Source organism: Herpailurus yagouaroundi, unplaced genomic scaffold (genome assembly GCF_014898765.1).
Source record: "Herpailurus yagouaroundi ecotype Mexico unplaced genomic scaffold, PumYag 139, whole genome shotgun sequence".
NCBI classification, from domain to species: Eukaryota; Metazoa; Chordata; class Mammalia; order Carnivora; family Felidae; genus Herpailurus; species Herpailurus yagouaroundi.
The window spans coordinates 9,945,320-9,957,543 of record NW_024412394.1 but is presented as its reverse complement, the minus strand read 5'-3'; the positions used below and the strand labels follow the sequence as shown (position 1 = coordinate 9,957,543).

Genomic DNA, 12,224 nt, shown 5'->3' with positions numbered 1-12,224 from the left:
TATATATGTACACATATAGATGAGTACATATAATCTTTAATCCTTTAAGAATTAAATTTTAATGTTTTATTCATTTTTGAGAGAGAGAGACAGAGCAACGAGTCAGGGAGGGGCAGAGAGAGAGGGAGACACAGAATCCAAAGCAGGCTCCAGGCTCTGAGCTGTCAGCACAGAGCCCCATGCAGGGTTCAAACCCATGAACCATGAAATCATGACCTGAGCTAAAGTTGGAGGCTTAACTGATGGGGACACCTAGGTGCCCCCAAATCTAATCCTTCTTTTAAAACCACCTATTACAGGGGTGCCTGGGCGGCTCCGTCGGTTAAGCATCCGACTTTGGCTCAGGTCATGATCTCACAATTTGTGAACTCAAGCCCCATGTTGGGCTCTGTACTGACAGCTCAGAGCCTGGAATCTGCTCCCAATTCTGTGTTTCCCTCTCTTTCTGCCCCTCCTTGGCTCACACTCTGTCTCTCTCAAAAATAAACATTAAAAATTTTAACAAAAAATAAAAAATAAAACCACTTATTATAGGGGCACCTGGGTGGCTCAGTCAGTTGAGTGTCTGACTTCTACCCAGGTCATGATCTCACAGTTGGTGGGTTCGAGTCCCGAATCGGGCTCTCTGTTGTCAGCACGGAGCTCACTTCGGATCCTCTGTCTCCCTCTCTCTGCTCCTCTCCTGCTTATATGAGCTTTCTCTCTCTTTCTCTTTCAAAAATAAACATTAAAAATAAATAAACCACCTATTATTGTTTGGGAAACAAAAAATGTGAATTTATTGAAATTGTGAGATTTTTCTGGACTCTTTTCTCAACTAGTAGAGCTCAATTTTCTCTGCTTTAGATTTCTTTTTTTTTTTTATTTTTTTTCCACGTTTTTTATTTATTTTTGGGACAGAGAGAGACAGAGCATGAACGGGGGAGGGGCAGAGAGAGAGGGAGACACAGAATCGGAAACAGGCTCCAGGCTCTGAGCCATCAGCCCAGAGCCCGACGCGGGACTCGAACTCACGGACTGCGAGATCGTGACCTGGCTGAAGTCGGACGCTTAACCGACTGCGCCACCCAGGCGCCCCTCTCTGCTTTAGATTTCATTATTGCTCTCCCAGATTAAGTAATGTTACAATCCTGTCACTCTACATCCATGTCAGTTGAACAGGGCGACAGAATATAAGCAGCATTTGTTTCCTTCTCTAGTTGGTAAAAATCTATACAACTTTGGTTTTTCTCTGATACACTAAAGTGGACTAGGGGGAAAAGATTCAGGCAGTTTTTGGTATAAAATGCCCACTAGAGGGGCGCCTGGGTGGCGCAGTCGGTTAAGCGTCCGACTTCAGCCAGGTCACGATCTCGCGGTCCGTGAGTTCGAGCCCCGCGTCGGGCTCTGGGCTGATGGCTCAGAGCCTGGAGCCTGTTTCCGATTCTGTGTCTCCCTCTCTCTCTGCCCCTTCCCCATTCATGCTCTGTCTCTCTCTGTCCCAAAAATAAAAAAATAAACGTTGAAAAAAAAATAAAAAAAAAATAAAATGCCCACTAGAACTGAAAGACTTTCCTTTCCTATTGAATTATCTGGGTAGCTTTGTGGAAACCAACTGACCAAAACTGTGGGGATCTGTTTGCACATTTCCTATTCTGTACCATTGATCTGTCTCCTCTTACACCAATACTACACTGCCCTAGTTACTACAAGGTTATAATTAAATATTTTTTAAGTTTATTTATTTTGAGAGAGAGAGAGAAAAAAAAAAAAAAAACACAAGTGGGGAAGGGGCAGATAGCAAGAATCCCAAGCAGGCTCCATGCTGTCAGTGCACAGCCTGACCCAGGGCTCAGTCCCATGAACTGTGAGATCATGAGCCAAAATCAAGAGTCGGATGCTTAACTGACTGAGCCACCCAGGTGCCCCTAATAACTTTTAAAACCAGGTAGTGTTTAAGTCTTCCAACTTAGTTCTTTTTCAAGGTTGTTTGGCTATCCCCACATCCTTTGCATTTTCATACAGATTTTCAAATCCGTTTGTCAATTTCTACAAAATCCTGCTGAGATTCTAGAAGGGAAAACAATGAATCTCTAGGTCAATCTGGGGAGACTTGAGCTCTAATATTTACTATTTAGTCTTTTGATCCATGAGCATGGTATGTCTCTCCATTGATTTCATCTTTTTTACTTTCTCAGGAATGTTTTGTAGTTTTCACTGAACTAGTTTTTCATATATACGTATATACATATATGTGTGTGTGTGTATATATATATATACATATATATATATATACATTTCACAGTACATGTTCATATACATATATATATATTTTTTAAGTATTCATTTTTGAGAGAGAGTGCATGAGAGGTGGAAGAGCAGAGAGAGGGAGACACAGAATCTGAAGCAGACTCCAGGCTGTTCCAGCCTGACACGGGGCTCAAACTCACGAACCGTGAGATCATGACCTGAGCTGAAGTCAGACGTTTAACTGAGCCACTCAGGCGTCCCTTCACATATATATTTCTAATAATTTCGTAATTGTAATGCTATTGCAAATAACATTGCTTTTAAATTTCAAATTCTCATCTAAAATTTTAGTGTATAGAATTGCTATTGATTTTTGCATACTGACTTTGTCACCTGCAACCTTGCTAATCTCACTTACTGTATTTTTTTAGGGCGGGGTGTAGATCCCTTAGGATTTTCTACAAACACGGTCATGACACCTGCAAACAAAGTTTACCTCTTCCTTCACATCTGAATTAGCTTTTATTCCCTCTTCTGTTCTGATTACACCATCTTGTACCTCCAGTGCAATGATGAACAGAAGACTGAGCACTGATGACTTGTGCCAAAACTTGGGGTTAAACTGATAAACCTCTACCTAGACTCCACAACTCCAGAAACCAAAACTATAAAAGAGAAGTTCCTGCACTGATAATAAGTATGCCCTCCTCTGTGCTATGAGTTGATTGGTGTCTTCCAAGCTCCCTCTGGTTGTTGGTAGAATTTGGTTTTCATTTTCTTTCTGGCTGTCAGCAGTGGGCCAATATCTGAGCCTAGCCATGAGGGCCTTCTCCAAAGGCCCTCTCACAACATGGCAGCTAACCTCTTCAAAGCCAGCAGGGGGTCCCACCAACCCCTGCAACTCTCATCATTAAAAAGGGTTTATAGTTTTATTTATTTTTATTTTAGAGAGAGTGTATGCAAGTAAGGGAGAGGGGCAGAGAGAGAGAGAGAGAGAGAGAGTGAGAGTGAGTGAGAGAGAGAGAGAGAGAGAGAGAGAGAGAGGAGAATCTTAAGCAGGCTCCACGCTCAGCAAGGAGCTGTTACAGGGCTCACTCCCACGACCCTGGGATCATGACCTGAGCCAAAATCAAGAGTTGGATGCTCAACCGAGCCACCCAGGCACACCAAGGTTTATGATTTCTTGTACTATTACCCAACTGCTTCACGTCCTGGGCATTCAAAAGATGTTCAATATATGCTTTAAATGAAATATATTAAGACCATGGGGCGCCTGGGTGGCGCAGTCGGTTAAGTGTCCGACTTCAGCCAGGTCACGATCTCGCGGTCCGTGAGTTCGAGCCCCGCGTCAGGCTCTGGGCTGATGGCTCAGAGCCTGGAGCCTGTTTCCGATTCTGTGTCTCCCTCTCTCTCTGCCCCTCCCCCGTTCATGCTCTGTCTCTCTCTGTCCCAAAAATAAATAAACGTTGAAAAAAAAATTTAAATAAATAAATAAATAAATAAATAAATAAATAAATAAAAAAGACCAAAGGGAGGAGAAAACTAAGGCATTCCTTAGCTAAAACAAACTAGTTCCAAAATGGCCCTGAAGGGAAAGTTTTCACTCTGGCAGTTTTTGAGTATTATCTTTATGTAATCCTACCACTTAAACTTTCCATGCATGTAACTATTTCAGAAACAGAAAATACAAAGTTGCAAACGCAGTATGGCTGAGCAGGACTGCTAGCTTTGAATTAAGGGGCAGGATGGGAGAGTTCAACAGAAACTTCAGTTATCAAAATATCACAAGCGCCCGGCTTCTTTTCCTAGGTTTGAAATATGCCACATCCATGAAAAACAATTTCTGGAAGATTATATGCACTTAGATAAGCTAATTTCCGTTACCAGTTTTTTGGTTGCACACATCATATGAAGACTCAGGAATACAATATGAAATATAAACCATTTACTAGACATTATACTGTTCTGAGCACTATAAATAAAAAAATGGTATCACTCCATCTGGAAACTAAATACTTAAACTGGACACACTAAGGCAACAGATACATAAGACATACAGAAATAAACATTGGCATTTTTAATAAAAATGTACATAGATAAGAAAGATGGGTATAGAAGAAAGAGGAACACGTCCATTTGAGTTGAAGTAAACATTTTCCACCAGTGAAGGTATACACCATCATCTTCAGTCGGAGAGCTCTTTAACAATGAGTTGCAGCCAAAAATACCAATATAATGTGTAATAACACGTCTTATTCTGAGGTATGCGGGTTTCAGAGGGTCTGTGAATCTCCTGAAAACTGCACACACAATTGTCTTATGTGTAGATATGCATTTTTCTGAGGCATGCAAGGGTCAACAAGCTTTCAAAAAATTTTCAAAAGGGGACAGCCCTCAAAAAACCCTTAAAGACTTCATGACTTAAACCATTATAAACCAATTCCAAGTGTTTTAAAGCATTAGACACACAGCAAGATGTGGTACACAAAGTTAAGACCAAAGAAAAACCTTCCTTATTATGACTGTTAAATTTCTGACTCGGGTCCCAAAATAATAAAGAAAATCAGGACATATTTCATCGAATGTTTATGTACCATAACTCTGCCTCCTTTAAGTGGCACAATTTTTATTGTCCATGTATTGCCCTGAAAGAACTGAAGGATATGCAGCCTCCAGCTTATAAACTCTGCTATAATTCCTTAATGGTCTTTCTCACAAGCTTCCCTAGTAGAACAAGCAGTTCTACTACTGCCCTTCAATACAACATATTAAAGGCATATCCTACAACTGTTCAACAGCAAAAGGAAACTTTACATCTTATGTCTCATTTTAAAACATGGAATCCGTGGGAAGTTCACCACTTTAACCAGAAGTAAGCTAAACACTCTTGGACTTTTTTTCTGGGAATATCTGTATTGTTTCTACAAGTAATCACAGACTGCCTTAATGTCCTCCCCCCCCCCCCCCGGCGCAGAAGCTAACTTGCTATAATATGGTATCCAGACAGTCTCCTTTTGGTTACTGGCCAGCATTCAAAATGTTTTACTGAAAGAGCACTTATAAGAATAATGTTACAAAATAATAGTTGTAAAAGTACCAATGTTCATGTTACAAATGAAGGGGAGATCCACTGTTTTGAAGAGAGCTATTATGAAAAGTATTAGAAAATGTCTAGGAAAAACTGTAGATACCCTGTTCAAAAAGCCTCTAAATGCCAATTGTTTTGTTCTGTAAGATCCAGCTGAATTCAAGTTTCATAATATCTGATTTAAAACATTTAAGACCCAGGGGTGCCTCGGTGGCTCAGTTGGTTAAGCGTCCAACTTCAGCTCAGGTTATGACCTGATGGTTTCATGAATTTGAGCCCCATGTCAGGCTCTGTGCACTGACTGTGTGGAGCCTGCTTGGGATTCTCTCTCTCCCTCTCTCTGCAACTTTCCCACTTGCACCCTCAAAAAAAAAAAAAAAAAAAAAAAAGTTAAGACCCAGATCCTCTTAGATCTGGTATCTAGAAATATTACAATCCAATATTACCACAAAAGCAAATTTTCATTGCCTTAATTTTATTTTTTAATTTAAGAGCATCTTTTTAAATGTTTATTTTTGGGAGAGTGTGGGCATGTGTGTGCGTGCATGTGTGCAAGCAGGGGAGAAGCAGAGAGAGGAAGACAGAGAATCTGAAGCAGGCTCCATGCTGTCAGCGGAAAAGCCCTTCGTGGGGCCAGAACCCTTGAACCATGAGATCATGACCTCAGCAGAAGTTGGACACTCAACTAACTGAGCAACTCAGGTGCCCTGCCTTAATTTTGCTTTATTTAAGAAAGTATTTTTAACCATTGAATACATTTTACTTATCAAAAGCATTTTCATGCAGATTACAGGCATACCTTGTTTTATTGTATCTTGCTTCAATGTGCTTTATAGATACTGCATTTTTTAAAAAACTGAGTACTTGTATCAACCCTGTCAAGTAAATCTATTGGCACCATTTTCCAAATAGCATTTGCTCACTTTGTGTCTCTAAATCACTTTTTGGTAATTCTCACAATTATCTCAAACTTTTTCATTATTGTTTTATTTGTTATGGTGATCTGGAATCAGTGATTGTAACTTCCTGAAAGCTCAGATGGTTAGCATTTCTTAGCAATAAAGCTTTTTAAAATTAAGGTATGTTCTTCTTAAAGATCTAATGGTATTGTACCCCCAATAGATTACAGTATAGTAAACAAAACTTCCCTATGCACTAGGAAACCAAAAAATTAATTTGACTCAATTTACTGAGATACTTGCTTTATTGTAACCAAACACAAAATATCTCTGACATATGCCTACATATCGAAAGTTTTTGTCAGATAGGTAAATGAAGCTGAATTTAAAAAAACAAAAATCACTTATCACTCCCCTACACATCAACCAAGTATAAAATAAAGAAAAAAGTAAAACAATAGCAATAAAAAATTAAAGCATTTATGAACATAACAAATGAATGCACAAGACCTTTATAAAAAACGTAAAGCTTTAATAAAGATATAATTGGATACTCACATAATAAAAGGAATTTGATCCCTCTCTCACACACACAATGGATTATAAATGAAAAGCAGAATAAAGCTTCTAGAAAAGACAACAGAATTGCTTCATAACCTTGAGGTAGGTAAGTATTTCTTAAACAGGACATAAAAAATATTGTCCATAAAGAACAAAAAAAAATACATGGACCAAATTAAAATCAAGAACCTTTCTGTTTCATCAAAAGCCACCAGTGATAGAGTGAAAAACAAGTCACTGACCAGAAGGTATTTGCAATATATTTATATGCAATATAATAATACATCATAATATATGCAAATAAATATGCAATATACTTAATGAAGGATTCATTTCAGATTATATAAAGAAGTCCTATAGATGGAGATAAGACAATCCAACGAAAAAAAATGAGCAAATGATTTAAAGAGGTACTTAATGAAAGAAGATATCTAAATGGTCAATACATTTAAAGGTGGTCAACTTCATCAAGACCAGGGACATACAAACTAAAACCACTGATATCACTACACACCCATCAAAATGGCTAAAATGCAAAAGAGAAAAAAAAAAAAAAAAACATGTGCTGAAAAGCATGTGAAACAACTGGAATTTTCATATATGCTACTAGTGAGATTATAAATTGGTACAACCAGGGACACCTGGGTGGCTCAGTTGGTTGAGTGTCTGACTCTTGGTTTCAGCTCAGGTCATGATCTCAGGGTTTGTGGGCTTGAGCCCTGCATTCGGCGCTGTGCTGGCAGCGTGGAGCCTGCTTGAGATTCTCTCTCTCCCTCTCCCTCTCTCTCTCTCTGCCCATCCCCCACTCATGCTGTGTCTCTCTCAAACAAATAAACTTTAACATTTACTCATTTTTTTGAGAGACAGAGACAGAGCACGAGTGGGGGACAGGCACAGAGAGAGGGAGACAGAATCTGAAGGAGGCCCCAGGTTCTGAGATGCTGGCACAGAGCCCGATATGGGGCTCGAACCCACGAACTGTGAGATCATGACCTGAGCCAAAGTTGGATGCTTAAGCAACCAAACCACCCAGGTGCCCCTCAAACAAATAAACTTAAAAAATAAGTAAATAAATTGGTACAACCATTTTGGGTAACTGTTTGGCAGTAAGTACCTACTAAAGCTGACTATAAGCAAACTAAAGCTGATTTTAGGTAAATCCTACAATTAAACACTTCTAGTCTTATACCCAACAGAAATCATACATTTGTTCACCAAAAGACATTTACAAGAATATTCATAGCAGCACTATTCTTAGTAGCCCCAAAATGGAAACAACCCAAATATCCATCAATTATAGAATGGATAATTTGTGATATACTCATGTAATTCAATACTACACAGCAATGAAAGTAAACAAACTCAACTACATACAACAGAACGGATGAATCTCACAATGTTGACCAAATGAGGCCAGAATCAAGTATATATTGCATGATTTCAATTTTATAAAGTTCAAAAATAAGCTAAATAGAAATAAGGACAATGGTTACTGTAGGAAGGGGAGAGGAATGGATAGTGTCTGGAAGTGTAGGCAGGTGTGCCTTTTAGGATTCTGGTTTTGGTTTTGATTTGGATGCTACTTACAAATGGGGGTTTACTTTGTGAAAATTAGCCAAGGTGCACTTACAATTTGTGCACTTGATGTGTATTACATCAATTAAAAGTGTAGATGAGAAAAAAAAGAAAATATACTGGATTCCAGATCTCAGAGGAAGTAAAAATATTATAACAGATAAAATAAATAATTTTAACTTAAAAAAAAATAATTAAAAGGGACACAACTGAAGACCTAAAAAATTCAGTGATATGTTTACGGATGGCAGAAGTTAACATTAACATAACTATTCTGTCTAAATATATAAATTCAATGTAATCCTATCAAGATTTTTTGAGGAATTCAACTATTGTATTCTAAAATGCACAGTGAATAACAAAGGTACATGTATAGGTAAGACAAGTTTGGAAAGCAAAAGCAGAGGGACATCCTTATCAAATAGAACATACTACAAAGAGTAAAAAAAAAAACAAACAACAAAACAATGTGTTTCTGGAGCAGGAGCAGAGAGACAAATGGGATACTACAGAAACTGACCCACTTCTACAAGGGAAGTTGAGAAAGAATGGATTATTTAATAAGTAATTGTCAGGAAATTATTATAATAATAATAAAAAATAGGGGCACCTGGGGTGGTGGCTCAGTCGATTAAGCGTCTGACTTCAGCTCAGGACATGATCTCACGGTTCAGGAGTTCAAGCCCCACATCAGGTGAGTTTGAGCCCCGCTTCGGGTGAATTTGAGTCCTGCTCCAAGTGAGCTCGAGCCCCACTCTGGGCTCCACACTCTCTCTCCCTCTCTCTCTGCACCTCGTGGGATACTTTCTCTCTCTCTGCCCCTCATTCACTTGTGCTCTCTCTCAAAAAAAAAAAAAAAATTTTTTTTAAAATAATATAAATAAGATTTTTATAAAATCAAATAAAAAGGTTGAACTCCATATGGCCAAAAGACCTAAAAAAAATTACAAGGCAAACAGAAGTGTAGAAAAGGTCTTTGTGAACTTCTAGTAGAAATGGATATCTAAAACAAGATTCAAAATGCACAAAAGATAAGGTGAAAAAAATGATGGACTAAAAGAATCGTGTTCAACAAAGTACAGCATAAAAACAAAGTTAATGGATGACAGATTTGGGAGAAGATATTTGCAGTGCCAAAAATAGACAAGACACTAATAACTGCAATATATGAGGAACTCTTGCAAAAAAAAAGGCAGGAAATCCAATGATAAATTGGGTAAAGATTATAAATAAGCAATTCACAAAGGTATAAACTAGCAATATACGAAGAAATGCTCAACCTCAACTAGTAAATAGAGAAATTTAAATTTAAACAAACTGAAAACATGAAATAAAATTTCATATTTTAACTTTTCTACTTATCCCAAATCTGTCATCCATTAACTCTGTTTATGCTACACTTTGTTGAACCACTTTGCTGTTTAAAGGCTTTTTTTTAAAGTTTATTTATTTATTTTTAGTAATCTCTACACCCAATGTGGGGCTTGAACTCACAACCCCGAGATCAATCGTCACATCACATGCTCTTCCAACTGAGTCAGCCAGGAGCTCCTTATGAAATACTACTTTATTATAGCCATCGTATTGGTGAGTACTTTTAACCATTCAAAAATACCAGCTGCTGGCAAGAATATGAGGGCAACAGGAATTCTTGTGTACTACAGGCATGGGGTAACCATTGATAGCCACTCTGGGGAATGATTTGGCAGTATTTAGTGAAACAATGTATGTGTATGCCTTATGACCTAGCAGTCCACTCCTGACAACATTTTCAGAAAAACCTCTGCATAGGTCCAAAAGAGGATGAATGAGGACATTTATCAAATAAATATTAAAAAAAAATTAGAAGTAACAAATGAATTAATAGCTAGGAGAATTGTAACTACCATAGATCCATACCATGGATTATGCTGTAATTAAAAGCAATTACACATAAATACAACTACATGGAAAGACCTATAAAATCACCACTAAAGGAAAATTAAGAAAAGGAATGGAATCTACACTATATGTTAATGATACTAGAATTAAAATTAAAAAATTAGTAAAGTAAGAATGAAATCTATAAGATAATACTATCTTTTAATTAAAGAGCACAAATTTTTTTTTTATTTTTTTATTTTTTTAACATTTATTTATTTTTGAGACAGAGAGAGACAGAGCATGAACGGGGGAGGGGCAGAGAGAGAGGGAGACACAGAATCAGAAGCAGGCTCCAGGCTCCAAGCCATCAGCCCAGAGCCCGACGTGGGGCTCGAACTCCCGGACCGCGAGATCGTGACCCGGGCCGAAGTCGGACGCTTAACCGACTGAGCCACCCAGGCGCCCCAAAGAGCACAAATTTTAAAAGCACACACATAAAGCAACACTGGTAATTTATAAAGACATATACAAATTTAAGAAGATATACCAAATACATCAGTGGGTGCCAGAGGGAGAGTTAGATAGGGAGGGGGAAATCACTATGAAAGTGAAAGTAAGGAAAATAAAATGAGACCCTGAAGAGTCCACTGATATTTTTCACTCTAAATTGATCAGAAATTCTGAGTGACTCAACTCCCTGTCCTTGAGGTCCCCCTTAAAAAACTTAGATGATGAAGAAACCAAGTTACAACACTATAAGTTAACCTACAAATGACAGAAGTGCTCAGTCTACTGATAACTCTAACCTGCTCTAGTGATATCTAAAGAGAAACTTGATTTCATACAGATTTCACAGCTTCTCAACATCCATATACCTGAAAAGATAAGAGAATTTGTATATCCTTCCTTGTCAGTCCTTGTGATTCATTCAGGTTGTAGTGTAAGTTTCCTTTCAATCAATCCAAGAAGGATCAGCGTGACCAAGCAAAGCAGGTTCCAAAGGCAGGAAGCAGAAGCAATACGATGCTATGGAAGTACCTTTCTGATCAGTCCCTTCTGCTGTTGTAGGGCCTTGGGGCAACCCTTCAATGTAGGTGGTTGGCAACAAGTCGGCCGAGATAGGTTGACCTTGTAGCTTTTGTAGTCTCTCATGTACAGCACTGGTCAGGTCTACATAAGCCTCATCGATGCTGCCACGTTCAATCCCAGCAAAACGAGACATTACCCCCATCACTTCCACACTGGCTTCCCGGTACCTAAAAAGTATAAGGATTGTTATATATGTAGGTAATAAATGAACACAACAATTGAGATAGTCAGCCCCATCCCCTCCATCTCATAATGGAATCATCATATACATAACCAATGTAAGATCTCTTTTTTTTTAATGTTTATTTATTTATCTTCATTTTTGAGACAGAGGGAGACAGCATGAGCAGGGGAGAGGCAGAGAGAGAGGGAGACACAGAATCAGAAGCACGCTCCAGGCTCCGGAGCTGTCAGCACAGAGCCTGATGCGGGGCTCAAATTTGTCAACTTCAAGATCATGACCCAAGGCAAAGTTGGATGCTCAACGGACTGAGCCACCCAGGTGCCCCTGTAAGATCTCCTTAAAGAGAGGAATGACTTGGCAGATGAAGTGGTCAATGCGCAGGCAGATGGTCAGTAACAGAAGCAAAGAAAAAGCAGCAGCACAGAGGCAAACATTTTTAGTGTGACTCTAGCACTATGAAGGTGGAAAGTGTCCAGACCATGAATGTGTTTATGTGACAAGGATCTCTCCAAAGATGAAAGAAATGCTTCAAACTTGTTTAACTACATTTTACTAAGATCACCTACTCTTTCTGTTATTTTCATATATCTACCATGTAGTATTCTGCTTCAACTTTTGTCTTCAAATATGAGATTTACAGGAAACACTGCCCTGATCCCTGAACCCAAGTATTTGGTCTTCCTCAAGATAGCATTTCTCTCTCTCTCTCTCTCTCTCTCTCTCTCTATATATATAT

The 12,224-nt window shown here is 38.5% G+C and overlaps 1 protein-coding gene across 1 annotated transcript in view; it reads right to left on the bottom strand.

Moving 5' to 3' along the window:
* Positions 1 to 12,224, bottom strand: part of POLH (DNA polymerase eta) — a 45,891-nt gene that overhangs the window by 17,929 nt on the left and 15,738 nt on the right. Inside the window, exon 4 of the mRNA XM_040473619.1 lies at positions 11,254 to 11,471. Within this exon, the coding sequence (XP_040329553.1) occupies positions 11,254 to 11,471 (218 nt within the window). The remainder of the gene's footprint in view (positions 1 to 11,253; positions 11,472 to 12,224) is intronic.